General features: G+C 48.8%; 2 protein-coding genes across 4 annotated transcripts in view; one reads left to right on the top strand and one right to left on the bottom strand.

The window, feature by feature from the left end:
* Positions 1–1,512: 1,512 nt before the first annotated feature.
* SIRT6 (sirtuin 6) lies at positions 1,513–10,552 on the bottom strand. Of its 3 annotated transcripts, none has more exons than XM_083421829.1 (9): positions 10,425–10,552; positions 9,098–9,225; positions 8,773–8,955; positions 7,975–8,034; positions 6,770–6,865; positions 6,416–6,496; positions 5,384–5,507; positions 3,260–4,046; positions 1,513–2,888 (listed from the first exon to the last, which is right to left on the bottom strand). In XM_083421829.1, the coding sequence occupies exons 1-8, from the start codon at positions 10,488–10,490 to the stop codon at positions 3,750–3,752; spliced, it is 1,035 nt and encodes a 344-aa protein (XP_083277955.1). In that variant the 5' UTR covers positions 10,491–10,552; the 3' UTR covers positions 1,513–2,888; positions 3,260–3,749. The 3 variants fall into 3 exon arrangements, with proteins under 3 accessions (XP_083277955.1, XP_083277954.1, XP_083277956.1); XM_083421828.1 differs by having other exon boundaries at positions 2,656–2,877; positions 3,248–4,046; XM_083421830.1 differs by having other exon boundaries at positions 2,656–2,877; positions 3,248–4,370; positions 4,807–5,507.
* The window catches only part of ANKRD24 (ankyrin repeat domain 24), a 121,183-nt gene continuing 110,085 nt past the window's right edge, over positions 10,476–21,573 (top strand). The window contains exons 1-4 of the mRNA XM_083421418.1: positions 10,476–10,559; positions 11,958–12,227; positions 14,609–14,664; positions 20,220–20,350. Coding sequence (XP_083277544.1) covers positions 14,629–14,664; positions 20,220–20,350 — 167 coding nt within the window. The 5' untranslated portion in view covers positions 10,476–10,559; positions 11,958–12,227; positions 14,609–14,628. The remainder of the gene's footprint in view (positions 10,560–11,957; positions 12,228–14,608; positions 14,665–20,219; positions 20,351–21,573) is intronic.

Here is a 21,573-nt window from a genome sequence, read left to right on the forward strand (position 1 = left end):
CGTGGGGATGCGTCTCGGGGCGACTGCAAAGTTGAAACCTTTGGAGAGTACTTTGGTTTCAGTTGAGGTGAGGATCCTGTCTGATATGTTATGTACTGTTTGTTTCATGGGTTGTTGTGGAGGGTGGCTGGGCTTCTGGCGTTTCTCTAGTTTGTGGAGTTTGTTGGTGTGTGTGTCTGTCTTGTGTGAGGTCTCCGTTTCAGCTCTCCAGACGGCTAGTTGTTTGCATTTGTCCCAGAGTGCAGGGTGGATTTTGTTACAGAGTTTGAGGTGAAGAGTGAGTAGATCTTTGTTGGTTTGGTTTAGTAGGTATCTTTTCTTGTGTAGTTCGTTTCTGATTAGAGATAGTTCAGTTCGTTTCAGGATCCTTTCGGTAGCTGGGGTTTTAGAGTGGAATTTAAGTTGGAAGCATGTGGGAATTAAGTTGTTGTCTCGGCAGTTGCGTAGGAACAAGAGATCACATAAGATGGTGGCTCTTCGGATTTCTAGTTTCTCGTAGGTTCTTGTCAGCTGGAAGGTTTCCTCCCCGTAGAGGTGAGATATTTGCTTTCGTAGATTTTCACGGGTACAGGAATGCAGGTTTTGGTGTCCTCGGGTGTCTTCCCGTGTAAAAGTTGGGGTGTCTAGGCGACGTTTCGACGTTCCTCTCTTTTCCAACACATGAAAGAAACAGGACACGAAATTAATTTTGCAGATTCCAAATTGCTCTTTAACATGGAACATCACCACAAGAGAATAATCATGGAAGCCATCGAGATAGAGAAACACCCTCACAACATGAACAAGCGTGACGACACATCCCGCTTGCCAGACATCTGGAAATTAGCCCTCCCCACAAAATCTGACACCAGATCCAGAGGCACACAGAACGCCATCACCAATCAACCACACCAGACCCAAACCCAGACCCTCTCCACAGATAAATTACAGACACCATCCAGTAGCCAAACCAGGGTGGCACCTCCGGATGCTGCACCCCCCTGCAATCCCTACACAGATCTGGCTGGCACAGGCCACAAAACCACAGCTCGCCCCTATACACGAAGCCAAGCCAGAGCACAACCAAGTGCAGTACAGCCATCTTCTCAGAAAAACTCTTCACAAAGTTCAAGAGTTCAAGACACGAAGGCTTTAGCAACTAATCCACACCTAATGACCCACCTAAGTGGGATTCAGGAAATCACTCAAGAAATCACTCAAGATATCCCTCAAGTAATTAAGGAACAAAAGAAGAAAAGGCACACTAGCCTGGGAACCTCCTCTCTGCCCAGAACATTGGAGGCTATACACCACACCTCCTCAACAGTATTTATAGGAACTCAAACACTGAGATCCTGCTCTGTTCCAGTAACAAGAAGCCGAAAGCACCAGCCTGAAGATGACGAGTGAGACCTCGTCGAAACGTCGCCTAGACACCCCAACTTTTACACGGGAAGACACCCGAGGACACCAAAACCTGCATTCCTGTACCCGTGAAAATCTACGAAAGCAAACATACAATAAAACAACCACTGATTATCACTGCTGTGAGTTTTTAATGACGGAGCAAAAAATAAAATTCAACAAATGCTTTCTAGACTTTCAGAAAGCGAAGAAACCTGGTCCCTTCAAGTCCAGCCGAGGGCAAGACGTTCAATCTTCCGAGGGTAAAAGCGCCTCTGTATTTTAGAATTGCTAGGTTTTGTAGACAGGGTGCCGGAGTGTCAAAATGGGTAGGTGGAAAATAGCCAGGCCATGGGCAAAATCTCCTTTTTGTGGAGTGCCAACAAATTAGACTGCTTTACCAAAACCCAAAGCGAGTAGCTGTTGTGGTGATAAACCAGCAGAGTGAATTTTCTGATAGAACATTTTAGTCCAGGCGCTTTTGGGATCTTGCAGCACTCGGGATATTAGACCGGGGGATTTGAGTTTAGGCAAAGCCAAGAGTTCAGTCCCATGGACTGCAAGAAGATCCCACCTCTCCATTCTGAAGGAAAACAGCCCTGAGTGCTCCCTGGAAGGACAGATCCTGAAGCTGAGGCTCCAAGGCTTTGGCCACCTCAGGAGAAGAGAAGACTCCCTGTAAAAGACCCTGATGTTGGGAAAGATGGAGGGCGCAAGGAGAAGGGGACGACAGAGGACGAGATGGTGGGACAGTGTTCTCGAAGCTACAAACATGAGTCTGACCAAACTGCGGGAGGCAGTGGAAGACAGGAGGGCCTGGCGTGCTCTGGTCCATGGGGTCACGAAGAGGCGGACACGACTAAACAACTAAACAACAACAACAAATAGTTCAGTGCCCCCCTCCCTATTTGTGGCTGCACCCAGGGAAAGGAAGCGTTTTGGAGGAGCAAAGGTCTGAGACTCCAGGGGCAACAGCAACTGCAGAGAGACCAGCTGCAAAAGTTGCAGAGAGCGAAGGAAAACTGGCCCCGTCCTTTGCTCCCTTTGCGCATCGTTTGTCAAAGTAATTGCTGCAATGACTGCTGCTTCTATAATTACAGAGGGGAGATTAACGACGACCCACAGCACTGAGCTCTTTTGCTCCCTGAGCTCGCTTTCTAAGCAGGAATTGCAAACATGTTTGCACAACCACCCCTGGGCCAGGTTCCGATTTGTTTGTCGGGCAGAGAGGCGGTTTCGGAAGAATCGTAATAAATAAGATCCCCAAAGGAGTTTTGCTTGCCAAGGGAACGCAGGGAAACTTTATTCTGAGCACCAAGCACCCAGAGTGGCTGGCTCAACCCGGTCAGATGAGTGCCAGCGTATAATAAATAATAACAACAACATACCTTGGGTTAAGGCTTCAAAGAACCATTGACATGACCAAAAATCCATGTAGCAGACCCAGTAACTCGAGGAAAATTGCTTCTGTGAAATCATTTATCATTTCACTGACTCTTCCACTCCTATTAGGGACGCGGGTGGCGCTGTGGGTAAAAGCCTCAGCGCCTAGGGCTTGCCGATCGAAAGGTCGGCGGTTCAAATCCCCGCGGCGGGGTGCGCTCCCGTTGTTCGGTCCCAGCGCCTGCCAACCTAGCAGTTCGAAAGCACCTCTGGGTGCAAGTAGATAAATAGGGACCGCTTACCAGCGGGAAGGTAAACAGCGTTCCGTGTGCTGCGCTGGCTCGCCAGATGCAGCTTGTCACGCTGGCCACGTGACCCGGAAGTGTCTGCGGACAGCGCTGGCTCCCGGCCTATAGCGTGAGATGAGCGCACAACCCTAGAGTCTGGCAAGACTGGCCTGAACGGGCAGGGGTACCTTTACCTTTACCTCCACTCCTATTATAGTGCTTATTTTGGATTAGAGATGGACAAATTTGCCACTTTTGGTTTCTCTTATGTGCTCACTTCCCCTAAACTTAAATTCCATTCTCCAGGAATTTGGCCATTTGTTTATTTTTAACTTCGTGAAAACCCGCCAGCATTTTAGTATGAGTTTCCCCCAATAAACGTTTTTTTGTCTGTATGCGGATGAAACTTCTCCGCCGGTGCGGGAAGGAGGGTGGAGAATGTGGGGGGAAAAGGCCCCTCAGCGGGAAATTGTGGCTGCCTCGTTAGATACAAATGAGGTCTTGGAGGCGATCTCGTGGGGACGGAGCGTGCCTGGAGCGTGCAAGTAGACTTGTGAAAAGGAGACAAACTTTCCCACGGTGGGGGGGGGGAACCCACATAAACCAGGAGGGATGGTCTTTTGAAAAGTCCTATTTACAAGTAAAAAAAAAAATGTTTCTAAGAGAGACGACCCGGACAAACGCGCGCAGGATCCATCAGGTGGGCAGAGGCTCCAATTTCAAACGCTTGGCTATGACGCGGTCGCTGTCCGGAGTCGCACAGGGCTCCTGTTTCGGAGAGGCGCCGTCCTCCGGGTTTTCCCCCAGGGGCTCCGCCTTCGTCAGGAACGTAAAGTCCGTGCTGGGCTTGGCGAACGCTTTGGTCTCGGCGAGCTCCGCCTTCTCCACCACCAGCGGCCTCGTCCACTCGGGGATCTCCAAGCCAAGGTGCTTCATGAGCTTTGCCATGACGTCGTCCACATAGCCGTGGATCCGCAGGTCAGCGTGCTTGTCCTGAAGGGGAGAGAAAGAGAGAGAGGTGGGGTTGGCAGGGGCCGAGGCGGCCTACGAAGCAGGGTGGATGAAAATCAATGGATTTTTAAAAAAAATAAATTCAAAAATGGATTTTAAAAAATTTAAATCGGATTCTTTTTCATTTAAATTGGATTTTTTTCATTTGAATCAGATTTTTTTCATTCAAATCAGAATTTTTAAATTTAAATCAGAATTTTTAAAATTTAAATTGGATTTGATTTAAATCGGATTTTTAAAATGAAATGCTTTATTGGGGAGGGAGGAATCTTTCTAAAGATTTTCTATTTAAGTTACATTATAGACCTGTGGTTCTAGGGATTGCTTGTGCGTAAGTTGCCTTTACTCCTGGCTAGGTTGCATGGTTGAACCCTTTCTGTCAGGACAGCCTCTATTCCGTGGCTGCCTCAGTCGCTGGCAGAATCCGTCAGTGGGCGTTTCTTAAACCGCTTCCAACATAAAAGCTGTTTGACGCCCAGTCTCCTCCCCCGTTGCCTGCGCGAAAGCTTTCTGCGCAAGGTGGGTGTGGGCAAAGGAGCACTTGTCCCCTCTCCACTTGTCTCCTGCGAAGAGTCCTGGAGCCACCTCTCCAATTCCTCTATCTCCTCCCCTTCTCCACTGGTGTTACTCTGATTACCTTCCCCAGCGGATGGGCTACCTCTCCCCCTACTAGGACCCTCTCCTCCATCGTCCGGGAGCCTCCTCTTTGCCTCCCGCTCCGATGGCAGTTCCCTGACAAGACCAAAGGCTATTCATCAGGAAATAAGGATTTGTTTTAAGTTTCCCATGTGTGCCTAAACTCAGCCTAAGTTTTTATTTTTTTGAAAATTGTTTAACCGCATCAGTAAACAAACATGGACACATACGCTATAACGTCATTGTTTTAGTTAAATAAATTGTTTAAATTGTTATTAAGGAAATGGTTATTTGTCTCCTTCCTATAAAATACAGCAGAAAAGTTAACTTATTAAACCTCACCATAATTTCGTAATCACCGGTCTATGTATTTCTAATAGTATAACCAAATCAGTAATTTTGGATACAACTGTAAAAACTACTCTGGTTGCAAATATTAAGATGATACCAGCAAGGCTGAGTCTTTCTGTAAAATAAAATAAAATGATTTAAATCAAGTCTTACTGACTAGTGATTTAAATCGTGATAACCAAATTCGTGATTTAAATCGTGACAACTAGACATTCTGTTTCGCCGACCGCAACCTTGGTTTAAGGAGGCATTTGGCACCTAAGCTGATATATTTGAGTTTCTAAGACTGGTTGCAGTTCCTGCGCTGCCGGTGAGGCCCGAATTGAACTCACGTGCTTTGTTGGCTGCAAATTCACAATCACCAGTTTCCCTCCCTTCTTCTTGGTCAACAGAGGAAGGTCTCCACTGGGCTTGATTTGCAGGGACGTCCCCAGAGTGATGGACAAATCGGCTCTCCTGCAGGGGACAAAATAAATAAATAAAAATAAAATAAATTCTACTTTCCTGGGCTCCATGATCACTGCATACGTAATTGCACCAAGCACATTTCCCCGAGCTTGCGCACATTGTCAGCACCCATGTGCCTTGAGAGATGATGGAGTGCTCCTCCGGGGGGGGGGGGGGCAGAACCAAAATGACCTTCCCAGGGTGCAATCCTGGGCCATGCGTCTGGGGGTCCCAGGCTGCCCAGATGACAAAACCCCCCTCTCAGCCGCTTTAGGGAAACTAGAAGGGGAAGAAATGGAGGCAGTGAGAGATTTTACTTTCTTGGGCTCCATGATCACTGCAGATGGTGACAGCAGTCACAAAATTAAAAGACGTCTGCTTTTGGGAGAAAAGCAATGACAAACCTAGACAGCGTCTTAAAAAGCGGAGACATCACTTTGCCAACAAAGGTCCGTATAGTTCAAGCTCTGGTTTTCCCAGTTGTGATGTACGGAAGTGAGAGCTGGACCATCAAGAAGGCTGATGGCCAAAGAATGGATGCTTTTGAATTCTGGTGCTGGAGGAGACTCTTGAGAGTCCCATGGACTGCAAGAAGATCCAACCTCTCCATTCGGAAGGAAATCAGCCCTGAGTGCGCACTGGAAGGACAGATCCTGAAGCTGAGGCTCCAAGACTTTGGCCACCTCATGAGAAGAGAAGACTGTCTGGAAAAGACCCTGATGTTGGGAAAGATGGAGGGCACAAGGAGAAGGGGACGACAGAGGACGAGCTACCAGCATGAGTTTGACCAAACTGCGGGAGGCAGTGGAAGACAGGAGTGCCTGGCGTGCTCTGGTCCAGTGGGTCACAAAGAGGCGGACACGACTAAACGACTAAACAACAAATAAAATAAAATAAATAAAATAAAATACCCTTACCTGCTCGCTTCACTTGCCAGATTGAGGTCCCGGTCAGGCAGGGAATCTTCCCAGTCCAAGATGGTGTCCATGAGCTTCCCTCTTTTGAGAAAAAGTGGGGTTGGGGTGGGGAGAGTCTTAGATGGATAAACAAAAACAAGAAACACAAACTTGTGGGTTTCATTTGAAATGCTTAATTCTATGAATTCTATTCAGCTAGGTGCAATACCCCAGACATGCACGGCAAGTTCTGAAGAGTTTCTTGCTGCTAGAGAACAACCCCATGGTATACCTCGCAAGGTGGTCTCAATTTTGTGTGGCGGTTATTAAAATACGACACACAACTACTAGCCCTAACCTTCCCCCAGCACGTACCTGCAGGACCGAAGGCCTCTGCGCTTGGAGACGTCGCACAGCCGGCCGGTGGGCTTCAGGCCCATGGTGCCCACCACGGCGTCCCTCACATACTGCCTTAAAGACAAACACACAGAGGGAGGAGTGGAGGTTTCCTGGGGAGCAGAGTCATGCCATGAGAAGAGGAATCCCTGCCCGCTTTGATCCACCCCTTGCCGCTGCAATTCAGACCTTCCAGCAAAGGTCCATTCCAGTCGGGGGGTTTTCCTCCCTGACCCACCCACCCACCTTTCCAGGCCAACTGTTTGGGATGGCAACTGTCCTGCCAGTTCCCAAAACACCCGGGCTGGCGAGAGCTGCCTTTGGGCTGCCAGATGTGACCTCCCAGGCACCGCCAAACTACAACTCCCACCAGGCCCCTGCACGGAAGCACGATCGACGGCTGGGAATGGTGGGAGTTGTGGCTCAGCAGCATCTTAAAGGTAAAGGGACCCCTGACCATTAGGTCCAGTCGTGACCGACTCTAGGGTTGGGGCGCTCATCTCGCTTTATTGGCTGAGGAAGCCGGCATACAGCTTCCGGGTCGTGTGGCCAGCAGGACTAAGCCGCTTCTGGCGAACCAGAGCAGCGCACGGAAACGCTGTTTACCTTCCCGCCGGAGCGGTACCTATTTATCTACTTGCACTTTGACGTGCTTTCGAACTGCTAGGTGGGCAGGAGCAGGGACCGAGCAACGGGAGCTCAGCCCGTCGCAGGGATTCGAACCGCCGACCTTCTGATCGGCAAGCCCTAGGCTCTGTGGTTTAACCCACAGCGCCACCCGCGTCCCTCCGCAACTGTCCTAGCAGTTCCCAAAACACCCGGGCTGGCGAGAGGTGCCTTTGGGCTGCCAGATGTGACCTTCCAGGCACCGCCAAACTACAACTCCCACCAGGCCCCCTGCACGGAAGCACGATCAACGGCTGAGGATGGTGGGAGTTGTGATTCAGCAGTGTCTTGGGCAGCGGCAAAAAGGTTCCCCACTGCTGCATTAAGGCCCCCAATATTGCGGCCTTTCCTCCCCCCCACCCGACTTCAGTCGTTTTGATTCCCCCTTTCCCTGCTGTGCCACATCCTCACATTTAATTTTGCAACGGAGGCAGCTGGAACCAGGGGGAGGAATCTCCCTGCCACCACCACCACCCACAGGAAGTCGAGGGACCCACATCGCCGGAGAGGGTACCTACTTTCCGCATTTCATGCATTCCTCCACAAACATGTTCCCGTGCAGCTCTGCCAACTTGTCCCTGCGGAAGAGGAGGAGAAAAGAGAGGGTGTGTAACTTTGACAGCTTGATGCTGTAAAAGGACCTGCGATCAGACCAGAGGCTTTGCTTTTTTTAATGCCTCGTACCTACAGGACCGCCTCTCCTGGTATGCCCCACAGAGAAACCTACGGTCTGCAAATAAAAACATCCTGAAGGTCCCAGGCCTCAGAGAGGTTAGGCTGGCCTTAACTAGAGCCAGGGCTTTCTCGACTGCGGCTCCAATCTGGTGGAACGCTTTGTCACAAGAGACTAGGGCCCTGCGGGACCTGACATCTTTCCGCAAGGCCTGCAAGACAGAGTTGTTCCACCAGGCCTTTGGTCAGGGCCCAGCCTGACTCCCTCCTCTGGCAATCTGCACAGAATCTTGCTTAACGGTTGCCATTAATTTGATTTTAATTAATTTTATAATGGAATGTTTTTAGAATGTTCGATTATTTGATTGTTTGATTATTTAATTGCTGTTAGCCGCCCTGAGCCCGGCTTCGGCTGGGGAGGGCGGGATATAAATAAAATTTATTATTATTATTATTATTATTATTATTATTATTATTATTATGTGCATGGAATCGCAGAATCGTGGAGCACGGCATTCATGACAGATAGCTTGGACCTGCGACCCACAGATCGACAGTCCCATGCTCTGCCCCCTGAGCTGTCCCAGAGCTTAACGAAAGCGATTTCTTCACACGGCACAAAGCCACGGGAAGCGTCCCCTTACCTGGGGAATCCCGAGCGTACGTGGAGACCGTCCACGTTCTGGCTGACCAGGAACCGCAGGACGCCGGCTCTCTGCAGCCCCAAGAGGGCCATGTGGGTCGTGGTTGGCCGCGCGTTCTCAAAGGTGGTGTCGAACTTCGGGGACAGACCCCGCTCCTCCATGGTCCAGACACCATTGGGGCCTCTGCAGGGAACAGAGGGGCAAATCTTTACCCGACAGAAGGGCTGCTACCCAGTATCTTCGTGGGTGACCCATAACAAATCAGCGGCCCTGGAGGGGGGGTGTAGGGAGTTCCCAAGTCCCAAATACCTGCCGCTCCACTCACCTGAAGTCTGGGATTCCCGAAGCCGTGCTGATGCCAGCCCCGGTGTGGAAAACCACGTTGGAAGCATCCCGGATCAAGAGGGCCAGCTGGGCGACTTTCCTGTCCAGCTCATCCGGAGGATCAAAAAACTGAATGGGAGGTTGGGCGGAAGGAAGAGGAAGCGCAGTATAGGTCAGCTGCGACAGTTGCAATTATTCTCCTCTGTTTATTTATATAACCTGCCTTTTCCCCATCAGGGACTCTATGTGGGGCTACCTTGGAAGGGGACCCGGAAACTACAACTAATCCAGAATGCGGCAGCTAGACTGGGGACTGGGAGGGGAGACCACATAACACTGGTCCTGAAAGACCTACATTGGCTCCCAGGACGTTTCCGAGCACAATTCAAAGGGTTGGCGCTGACCTTTAAAGCCCTAAATGGCCTCAGCCCTGTATACCTGAAGGAGCGTCTCCACCCCCATCGTCCAGCCTGGACACCGGGGTCCATCTCCCGAGGGCCTTCTGGCGGTTCCCTCCCTGCGAGAAGTTAGGTTGCAGGGAACCAGGCAGAGGCCCTTCTCGGTGGTGGCACCCACCCTGTGGAACGCCCTCCCAGCAGATGTCAAGGAAATAAACAATTATCTGACTTTTAGAAGACATCTGAAGGCAACCCTGTTTAGGGAAGTTTTTAATGCTTTAAGTTTTATAGGGAGGGAAAGTACTGACCTTGAAAGCCCTAAATGGCCCAGAATACTGGAAGGAGTGTCTCCACCCCCTTCGTCCACCCCGGACACCGGGGTCCAGCTCCGAGGGCCTCCTGGCAGTTCCCTTCCTGCGAGAAGCCAAGTTACAGGGAACCAGGCAGAGGGCCTTCTCGGTGGTGGCGCCCTCCCATCAGAAGTCAAGGAAATAAACTACTATCTGACTTTTAGAAGACATCTGAAGGCAGCCCTGTTTAGGGAAGCTTTTAATGTTTAACGGACTACTGTATTTTAATATTTTGTTGGGAGCCGCCCAGAGTGGCTGGGGAAACCCATATAAATAATAAATTATTGTTATTAAGGGACCTTACAGAAAAGAGCAATACATAAAAGCAAAACAGGCTGGAAACATAAATGAATAAAATAATAAAAAATAAATAATCAGACTGTGAAAAACCAAGAGGCGGGGGGGGGGAGGGGAGGGAATCCCCAACATCCGGGTCCTTCCCCTTCGACCTCCACATCCGGGTCCTTCCCAGGCCTTTCCCCCCCCCAGGCGCCCTCCTCGCCCCTACCCCCCCCCGGCGCAGAGGGGGGGAGTCTCGGTATCCATGGCAACCCCTCCCCCCCCCGTCCCCTCCGCTCACCTCCGGGAGGCCGCACTTGCCCTTGTCCGAGTAAGGCGACAGCCCCGCCGCGTAGTTCGCCGACATCCCCTCGCCGGCTGCTCCCCCTTCCCCGCTGCCAATAAAGTTTCGCCGCCGCTTGTTGAGGAGCTTCCGGTAAGGACCGCTCACCGGAAGGGGCGTGTCCGAAAAAGGAGCCAGACGGAAAGCCTCCTTCTGCGCACGCGCGGTTTTTATCCGCGTCGTCGTCGTCGTCTCCATGCTTGTTTCGGGAGGAGGAGGAGGAGGCGGCTGGCGGCGCCATCTTGGTTCCTGGCAGATGGAGCCGCTTCCTGGTTTAGCGGCGGCGCCATCTAGCGGCACCGTTTGTTTCTTGCAAAACTGTCCAAATGCTGTTTATTCTGTTACATTGTGAGATATATTCTGAGTGTTTTTTTTTAAAAAATTCTGCAACATGATCTTTTTTAAAAAAATTAATAAATTTTATAAATTAATAAATAAATTTTATTGCATGGTTTTATGTTACAAAAAACAATACAGCCGTACTACCACTAAATATAATTAAGAAATAAAAATTACATGCATCAATATTTAGTTTGTTATTTGTTATTTACCGTCTTATTTCCTCCCAAACATTGCATACAACAACACACATATGTGCGGACACCCACACACCCGCACCCGCACACAAAATGATAATAATGAAAGTAAATATTCCCCCCCCCTTTTATCTTCCAAAATCTTTTCTTCAACTATGACTTCCTGTCACGTCCCTTTGCATATATTTTATCTTACATTTGAATTCTGCAACATGTTCGCTTCTGCCTTACATGCCACCTGGATGACTTTTGGTTTTAAATCAACAGCATGATGCATGTCATTAATTGCCAAATCGTGTTATGTAGTGTTATTAATTGCTCCATCGTTATAATCCCTGCAATTAAAAAGCGGAATTAGTCGCCGTAAACATGAATCAGAATGAAATAACAGGCAGCATAGATGCAGTGGAAGATGTCTATTGCATATATACACAGAAGCATTGTATACAGTTCAATACATTCGCAGGGTTTTAAGATTGCTTGTAATTTTGTTATGAATGTATAATAATAATAATAAAAATTTATTTATATCCCGCCCTCCCCAGCAGAAGGCGGGCTCAGAGCGGCTAACAACAGTAAAAATAACACAGCTTACATAAAATCACAATCAATTTAAATAGGTTTTTAAAATAGGTTTTAAATTTAATTATGGACGTGCGGTATGTCGATAAATAATAGAACCATGGAAGGGACTGGAGGGAAGTCAATTTGCGTTGTTTTATTTGTTTTTGTATTGCTGTTGTTTTTAGAAAATTAATAAAATGTTATTTTATTAAAAGATGTTCAAATACTTTCATGTCTCAGAACCCTGTGTTACCCGAAAGCTGACAACCCTGCCTTTTAAAAACCCTAATTGTTTTCCCTTCCTGACCCCCTCTTTTCCCCTTTTTAACGGAGCGACAAGGCTGCTCTTAAGCTCCTGCTTAGGCTGGGATGGTAACCTTAACTGTTACAGGTGGTAACTCAATTCCGCTGGCAGGAGAGGCCGTTCCCACGGGATCCGCTGCTCATTGGTGGGGACGACGTCCAGCTGCTGCGAAAAAGGACCCCGATATGTCGAAACTCCTTTTCAGCCAGGCTCCAGTAAGGAGATCCCTCCGATTTTGTTTCCTCCCCCTTTTCCCCTGTCTCTCGCCTTCGTAGAAGGAGCACAAGGCGCTTGCAAAGTCAACATACGAAGGGGGAAACTGAGGCAAAGGGCCGCCCCACCGGGAGACCACCTACCGTAAGTTTTGCAAAAGGAAATGGGAGAGGAAAAAAGGGATCCTGGAGATGGATTAGGCCAAAGAGCCATCTATCTCAGCATCCTCTCTGTGCAGAGGTCCACCTTTAGAGGGAAATTCGCACACAGCTCTCTCCTCCAGCAACTGGTACCCAGAAGCATTTTCTACCTCTCAACAGCGGAGGGGGAAAGATAAAATTGAAGACAGCCTTTTCTTTCTCTGGGAAATTGTCTGGCCCTCGTCTGAAGCTGTTGGCCATGGCTGTGTCTTGTGGCAAGGAGTTCCGTGGTTTACCCAAAGATGCCTTTTCCTTTGGACAGCCCTGAATGGTCCAGCTTCAGGAATAGGACGTCCCTCTTTTCAGGGGAGAAACGTTGGAGGGGATGGAAGAAACGTTGGAGGGGATGGAAGAGGACGTCCCTATTTTCAGGGGAGAAACGTTGGAGGGGATGGAATAGGACGTCCCTATTTTCAGGGGAGAAACGTTGGAGGGGATGGAATAGGACGTCCCTATTTCCAGGGGAGAAACGTTGGAGGGGATGGAATAGGACGTCCCTCTTTTCAGGGGAGAAACGTTGGAGGGGATGGAATAGGACGTCCCTATTTTCAGGGGAGAAATGTTGGAGGGGATGGAATAGGACGTCCCTATTTCCAGGGGAGAAACGTTGGAGGGGATGGAATAGGACGTCCCTATTTTCAGGGGAGAAACGTTGGAGGGGATGGAATAGGACGTCCCTATTTTCAGGGGAGAAACGTTGGAGGGGATGGAAGAGGACGTCCCTATTTCCAGGGGAGAAACGTTGGAGGGGATGGAATAGGACGTCCCTATTTTCAGGGGAGAAACGTTGGAGGGGATGGAATAGGACGTCCCTATTTTCAGGGGAGAAACGTTGGAGGGGATGGAATAGGACGTCCCTATTTTGAGGGGAGAAACGTTGGAGGAGATGGAATAGGACGTCCCTCTTTTCAGGGGAGAAACGTTGGAGGGGATGGAATAGGACGTCCCTCTTTTCAGGGGAGAAACGTTGGAGGAGATGGAATAGGACGTCCCTCTTTTCAGGGGAGAAACGTTGGAGGAGATGGAATAGGACGTCCCTCTTTTCAGGGGAGAAACGTTGGAGGAGATGGAATAGGACGTCCCTATTTTCATCTGAGAAATGTTGGAGGGGATGGAATAGGACGTCCCTCTTTTCACTGGAGAAACGTTGGAGGGGATGGAAGGGAATCTTTTGCCCCACACAGGACTCGAACCCACCACCCTCGGATGAAGCATCTTGTCCTCTACCGGCTGAGCTACCCAATATTTATGTTGTGACCTTTGCTAATAGGAGTTGTTGCAGACGCTCAGTCGCTTCCGTTGCATTTCCAGCTCTGCAAGATTCTTCTTAGAGCCCGGCTTACTCTCAGAAACTACAGGGAATTCCCAGCCCCCTGTTGGCTGTTGCGTTATCCCATGTGGAGCTGAGTTCCCCTGGATAAACCAATCAAATTGCAAAACAGTATGGCGTTCGTCTCTGTCCCCTAGCGCAGCGCAAAGACGCCCTCTAATTAGGCCACACGGGGATGGGGAACAGGCCGGCCCGGCCGTATCCAGAGAACCGAGTCCTGGTTTTGCGTCCCACGTGGGATGGATCCCCCAAGCAACCGCCTGCTTCTGGGCCCTGGGTGCGAAACACGGAAGGCCTCGGAGCTGAGATCACAATTCTGCTAGGATTAGTCCTAGGTGGAATCCACAGCCATATATTTAAAAAAACCTGCTTTTTGGGGGGGGAAAGTTTTGAAAAGATGTTGAATTTTGCATAGCTCACCATCGCCATCAAGTGCCGCCTTTGTATATTGCACTTTAACAACACATTACTACTACTACTACTAATTTTAAACGCTTTATTTGCAGCTGAGTCCCCTAGCGTATAAAAGCCCTAAACAGCTTTGGACCCAAATACCTCCAAGAGCATCCATCTCAGACCCTACGATCGGCTGGCGGGTCCTTCTTAGTGGTGCCCCCTCTGGAGCTGCCACAGAGAAGGCCCTGTCCTCTCCCCTGAGCTTCTGAGGGCAGCAGAAGCAGCCCAAAGGGTCTCTTCTGACCTTCTAATACCAGTTATCCAGGGCCCAATGATAATAATAAGGTTATTATTTATACCCTTGCCATACAATCTCAAAAGATGGCATTTTAATGGAACCCTGCCAGGAAGCGTTTGGGGGCAGATGGAGGTTTTGGGTTGTCTCCAAGGGCAGCCCAGCAATCCAGCTGGGATGTTTGCAGAGGACGGGGGCCGGGTTATTTCTGTCCCAAAGGAGGCATACTTAACTCGAAGACCCTTGGACTTATTTCTGAAGAAATACCCTACATGCTTAAGATCTCTTAATCTGTCTGTTTCAGGAATCAAGAACGCAGCTGAGATGAAGAGTCTCAAGGCCAGGTTTAAGAAGTCTGATGTGAGTTGGTGGTATTGAAAATGCATCTCTGGGTTATTTGTGGGGCCTGCCTGGTGTTTTCACATGAGTAGAATGTGTCCTTTTATTTAAAAATGCATCTCTGGGTTATTTGTGGGGCCTGCCTGGTGTTTTCACATGAGTAGAATGTGTCCTTTTATTTAAAAATGCATCTCTGGGTTATTTGTGGGGCTTGCCTGGTGTTTTTACATGAGCAGAATGTGTGCTTTTGTTTAAAATGTATCTCTGGGTTATTTGTGGGGAATAGCAATTTGTTCACCCCCCCAAAAAAAATAGTCCAGCCCCCCACAAGGTTTGAGGGAGAGTGGACCGGCCCCCTGCTGAAAAAGTTTGCTGACCCCTGGACTAAAACCTCTCGGTCTTATCTGGATTGAACTTCAGTTCAGGCCAGCAAGCCTGGGGAACCACCTGCTACTAGATAGCTGATCCCCACGGTCCCTTCGAAAGGATTCCGGTCGCCGTGGGGTTTTCAGGACCTTGCAAGTTGGTCTTACCTGGATTGAACCTCAGTCCAGGCAAGCAAGCCTGGGGAACTACCTGCTACTGGATAGCTGATCCCCGCGGTCCCTTCGGAAGGATTCCGGTCGCCGTGGGGTTTTTAGGACCTTGCAGGGCGGGAGGGAATCCGCCTGCCTTCTCCTGCCGCTGGGGGGAGACGCTTCCCTCCTCCTCCTCCTCCTCCTCCTCCCTTGGCCTCTGATCTGCTGCTGCAAGCCGGCTTTGCTGCCCGTTATCCCAGCATCAGGACCGCTCGCCAGCATCCTTCATCTTCCCCTGCATCCCTCATCCCTGGTCCTTCCCTCCTGCGCCGCCGGCTGAGATCGGATGGATGGCTACTCGATACTTCCTGGGAGGGACGATGAAGCAAATTTGCTTCTGCGCTGCCTCCTCCTTCGCGGTAGGCTCCCCACCGCCCGGTTCTGCATTTTTTGGGTACACCCCCCCCCCCGATCCTCCTCCCTTTTCTCCCCCTCCGATGACCCCCCCCCCCCCCGCCGCGCAATTGCACCATCTCCTCTGTCCTCGTCTGGAGCCGAATGATCACCGTCGCATTTTATTTATTCGTTTTTGATGCAAGAGGCTGCCTTGGGGAGCGGGGTGGGGTTGGGTTGGAATTCAGCCTTTAGGGAGATGCACTCTGTGCATGCTCTGTGGTGGTGGGGCTAGACACACACAGATGTGCTGTGTAAGGTTGCTTCCCCCCCATGAATAGAACCTTAGCAAGGGAAAGAAAGGAATAGGGGTGGTGTTTTTTGTGTGATTTCTGTTTTTTGGGAGGGAAGATAGAGTTGAATTTGTTCCTTATTCCTTGTCCCAATAGTCCCTGAATATATATTCCTTGTCCCAGTATTCCCTGAATATATATTCCTTGTTCCAGTATTCCCTGAATAAATCCTTCTTTGTTGCATTGGGCAAACGGCCAATTTTCTTCATCCCCATCCGCTGAAGAAGTCGGGGACGTATAATTCTCTCTCTCTCTCTCTCTCTTTCTCTCATTTAATTTAATTCGTTATAGTCCTATTTTAGCTTTCCTTGTCTTCCAGGGATAATCCCCCCCCCCCACATTTCACAACAACCCTGCGAGGCTGAGAGATGGGGACCGGCCCAAAGGTCACCTTAGGGAGCCTGACGGCTGAGCCATGATTCGAACCCGCATCTCGCTGGTTTCCATCTTCTACCTACATTATCAAATCTCTTCCCTTAGTAAACCTACCTATTTTATTTCTTTTTAAACCCAATAATGCACTTTTTTCTGCATTCCTTTTCTCCGTTTGCAACACCCCTGACTTCCACCCGCATGTCCTTTTTCACCTTTCCAAGGATAGACACCTGAGATATACCTTTGAACGCAGATCAATTGATTCATTATTTCATTTACAGCCAAGTTACCCCGTGGAAGGAAAAATGCTTCTTCTATTTCCCAGTGTTTGCTGTTTCTCTTACCTTTTTAGCTAACACCCGGAAATAGAGGATGTGTGCTGGGAAAAGAGGCTCCATGACGGCTGGGTCACGACCCACTAGAACCGTAAAGTTGGGAGGATTGGGTCCCTCAAAGGTCATCCATCCCAACAATTATTATTGCATTTGTAATTTTTTTGCTGGAAGCCGCCCAGAGCGGCTGGGGAAACCCAGCCAGATGGGCGGGGTATAAATAAATAAATTACGACCCAGAGCTCTGAATCAGGTTTTATTCTAAAAAAGTATTAGTTTTCCAAATTTATAACAAACAAGTATAAAAAAATCAACAAACAAACAGGCATTTATCTTAACTGTAATAATTCCATTTTTGTTAACATTGTTAGGTGACTTCCTGGAGTCCCCCTGTCTGAGTTTCCATATAGATCATTGTAGCACTTTCCCAAAACTATTTTCACACAAAATTTACTTGGTCAGTTAACATCTTTCTTTCTTTTCGTTTTAACTTTTGCCATAGAATTCTACAACGTCACAACTTTAAGTCCTAGGCCAATCTGGTACTCCCGAGTAATTCTGTTTAAATTACCTTAACCTATTTAGCCAAATAATCTTTAAATTTCTTCCATTCTTCCTGATACTCCTCCTCCTTCTGGTCGCGGATTCTTCCGGCCAGGTCGGCTGGCTCCAAAAAGTCCATCTTCATCTGCCATTCCTCCACTGTTGAGACTTTTGTAATTTCCAATTTTTGGCCGACAAAATTCTAGCTGCAGTTGGGGCACACAAAAACATCTTTCTTGGGCAATTACGGGTTTTATTCTTGTTCCGGCTGCATATTTCGCAGCGGGGCCCCCCTCCTGCCTCTCCCTGTCCCTTTCCCGGCACAGTAGGGGGGTGGCGAGCGTTAAGACTGGCCCGCCTCACAAGGTGGTCGTTGCAAGGAGACCTACACGAGACGAGAGAACCGTTTCTCAAAAAGCTCCGCAAAAGGGGGTTTGTTGCCTGCCAGAATCTGCCATTGCAGTGACCCCCAGCCCCCCCCCCAAACCGGTCCACGCTTTCCACCTTCTTGGGAGGGCAAGGCGTCCTAAGTTTTCCCTTCTACAACGGTTGTCCTTCTTCCACTCTTCTTGGCAACCGGCTGATGGGATCCTCTAATCTGACCTAGTTTGCAAGCCCTGGCTTAGGATATTTTAAGGACACGGACCCCCCCCCCCTCCGGAGGCCTGTGACTCCTCTGTTCGCCGGATGCTCACCATTGAGACAGCAGCTCTCGGACATCGCTGGTCCCTGCTGTCTCCCCCCGCCCCATAAATCAACAGAGGAAGGGAAATAATATTATTAATAATAATAATTTATTATTTATACCCCACCCGTCCGGCTGGGTTTCCCCAGCCACTCGGGGCGGCTCCCAACAGAATATTAAAAACACAATTAAAAACTGCCCTAAACAGGGCCACATTCAGATGTCTTCTAAAAGTCAGGTAGTTGTTTATTTCCTTGACATCTGATGGGAGGGTGCCACCACTGAGAAGGCCCTCTGCCTGCTTCCCTGCAACCTTACTTCTCGCAGGGGGGGAACCGCCAGGAGGCCCTCGGGAGAGGGACCCAGGTGTCTGGGGTGGAGATGCTCCTTCAGGTCTACTGGGCCATTTAGGGCTTTCAAGGTCAGCACCAACCCTTTGAATTGTGCTTGGAAACGTCCCAGGAGCCAATGTAGGTCTTTCAGGACCGGTGTTATGTGGTCTCCACTTCCAGTCCCCAGTCTGGTTGCCGCATTCTGGATTAGTTGCAGTCTAATAGGGACGTCCTATTCCATCCCCTCCAACGTTTCTCCCCTGAAAATATGGACATCCTATTCCATCCCCTCCAACGTTTCTCCCCTGAAAATAGGAACGTCCTATTCCATCCCCTCCAACGTTTCTCCCCTGAAAATAGGGACGTCCTATTCCATCCCCTCCAACGTTTCTCCCCTGAAAATAGGGACGTCCTATTCCATCCCCTCCAACGTTTCTCCCCTGAAAATAGGAACGTCCTATTCCATCCCCTCCAACGTTTCTCCCCTGAAAATAGGGACGTCCTATTCCATCCCCTCCAACGTTTCTCCCCTGAAAATAGGGACGTCCTATTCCATCTCCTCCAACGTTTCTCCCCTGAAAATAGGGACGTCCTATTCCATCCCCTCCAACGTTTCTCCCCTGAAAATAGGGACGTCCTATTCCATCCCCTCCAACGTTTCTCCCCTGAAAATAGGAACGTCCTATTCCATCCCCTCCAACGTTTCTCCCGTGAAAATTGGGACGTCCTATTCCATCCCCTCCAACGTTTCTCCCCTGAAAAGAGGGACGTCCTATTCCATCCCCTCCAACGTTTCTCCCCTGAAAATAGGGACGTCCTATTCCATCCCCTCCAACGTTTCTCCCCTGAAAAGAGGGACGTCCTATTCCATCCCCTCCAACGTTTCTCCCCTGAAAATAGGGACGTCCTAAGGGATATTCTGGAATCAGATCAGAAACCGGGACAGCTTCTGTAAATCTGGTACCCTCCTTAGAAAACGCTCAGAGAGGGTGTGAGTTAAGCAGGGAAGAAGAAAAAACTCAAATCTGTCTTGGTGCAAGGAAGCCTTTATATTTTCCCTTACGGAGCTGGTTGCGGCAATTACTGTATCCTCAACCTGTGGGTCCCCAGATGTTGTTGAACTACAACTCCCATCACCCCTAGCTAGCAAGGCCAGAGCTCAGGGATGATGGGAGTTGTAGTTCAACAACATCTGGGGACCCACAGGTGGAGAATCACTAAGGCAACCAACACGGTGCCCTACGGATGTTGGGATCAAGCTGCCTTCATCCCTGAACTTTGGCCACACCGGGTGCTGGGAATTGTAGCACAGAGGACATTTCAGCACCCCAAAGCCCGGGGTGTGTGTGTGTGCATTTTATGGAAGAGCTGATTGAGAGATTCCTCTGGCCAGTCTACTTGCAAAGCTTTTGCCGTCTCCTGAGGTCAAGCGACCTTGTCCTGGGCGCCCGGCCTTCGAAAACCAGGTCCTTTCGGATTAACCGGCGTTGCCGTGGAAACCAGGTGATTTCTGGGGAATACGAGCGATTAATCCGCAATCTGGAGGCCACTAGGATTCTGCAAAGCGTAGCAGCCTCTTCTTCAAAAAATGTGTGTTTTAGCATTCTTGTTAGTTCCTCCTAGATCAGCGATGGCCAAACTTGCATCTTTCCTGCTTAATCCCAAATGCATATTTCCCTGGCGTTCCCCGTTCAAATCTTCCTTGCGCCATGTTTATTTATCTTTTCAATATGATTCTTATTAATTTCTTTTTCAACACGGTAACAAAACAAATAAATCCTTTGCTCCGCTGAGGTCTTGACTTCCCTCCGTCCCTTTTGACCAGTTTTTAAATGTTTAAAAGGACTCGAAACATTTCAGCCCTACCTAAAACCTGCCTCTTCTCCAGCTCTGCTTTCCACTGTTAAATTTCCATTTCCATTGTTAAATTTGCCAGTTTGGCACGCTCCGTAAACCTCTCATTCTAGGCGTGTTGATCCAAAAAAGGCTTGACCTTTTTGCTGTTTTTTCCCTCTTCCTTTTCCTTTTTTTTTTTGGGTTCACAGAGCCAGGACTGGAGCAAAAATGACGAGAAGCTCCTGCAGGCGGTGGAATACAATGACGCCGACCGGGTCTCCTCGCTGCTCGTCCGAAAGGGACTGGTTCCCACCAAGCTGGACTCGGAAGGAAAATCGGCGTAAGCCCAAATACCTGAATTTTGCAGTCAGTCACTCAGTTTTATTGCACATAGCCAAAGGCTGCCGCAACGCACACAGAACCATTCAACAATTAAAAGAAAATATGCTGGATTAATACTAAAAAAAACTTAAAACATTTATATTATTAAATTATTATATTATTATTATATTATTTTAAGTTGTAATCATTCATCTTGTTTTTATTATTGCTTGTAAGCCGCTCTGAGCCCGGCCTTGGCTGTGGAGGGTGGGGTATAAATAAATAATAATAATAATAATAATAATAATAATAATAATAATAATAATAATAATTATTTTATCAAGAGCCATAGCTTTCCCCTTTTCTTGCGAGGAATCCTATTTGGAATAAGGGAATTTCCCTTAAAAAGGGGGAAACTTTGACAGCTGTTGCTTCAAGACCTCACCTACTCTGAACAGAGCTTTGAAAGGACCTTAATAGACAGGTTAAGACATTAAACAATAAAATTTATGGGCTAAAGTCACCACATGTTAAAAATAATGTTAATTAATGCAATGTGCAATTATATTCAGAGTTTGGTGATAAAGATAGAATATAGCTTAGGGTCAAATAAATCCATCTCTTTTACAGTTGGTGGCTATCTTGGCTATATAATTTTGCTCTAATTTTCCTAGCGGCAGTTGCAAAGAGTGCTACAGGCCAGATCACATAATTATCTATGCCTGTGAGGAGATATAAAATCATGTCACAGAGTCGGGAAATCGCGTGGCTGTAAGGGGCCCGATGCGAGTCTCGAACCCGTGGCCCTGAGACAAAGCGTCTCCTGCTCTACCAACTGAGCTATTGTGAAGTCGTGGAATCAATCTCAGAGTTGTAGAATCGGAAGGGGTCCCCCTGGGGTCATCCAGCCTGACCCCAAGGCGCCTGCTTAATTTCAAGTGGCGGGGAGTTCCAAAGTTCTAAACTGCTTAGTTTATTTATTTGTATTTATTTAAATTGGTGCGCTTCATCCGGTGACCCCCCAGGAAATCCCACCGCCCACCCCACCACTGTCCACTAGGAGACCACTGCTGTCAAGCAATACCCCGGGGGCTTCTAAACCCTCGATCCGCCGGGTGCTTAGGCCACTGGTTCATCTGACCCCGAGGTCCCTGGATTAACAGGGAAATCCTAGAATCATATAGTGGGGCCCTCATGAGTCATCTAGTCCAACCCCTCGCGATGCGGGAATCGCAGATCAAG

Source organism: Podarcis tiliguerta (assembly GCF_965153285.1).
Source record: "Podarcis tiliguerta genome assembly, chromosome: 18".
Classification (NCBI taxonomy): domain Eukaryota; kingdom Metazoa; phylum Chordata; class Lepidosauria; order Squamata; family Lacertidae; genus Podarcis; species Podarcis tiliguerta.

Excerpts from the sequence above, each read along its gene's own strand:
- SIRT6 (XM_083421829.1), bottom strand. The coding sequence starts at position 10,490 with ATGTCGGCGAACTACGCGGCGGGGCTGTCGCCTTACTCGGACAAGGGC. Across the intron at positions 6,866-7,974 it reads GAATGCATGAAATGCGGAAA|GCAGTATGTGAGGGACGCCG; the intron begins GTAGGTACCCTC and ends TTTGTCTTTAAG. Across the intron at positions 5,508-6,415 it reads CTGGCAAGTGAAGCGAGCAG|GAGAGCCGATTTGTCCATCA; the intron begins GTAAGGGTATTT and ends TGTCCCCTGCAG.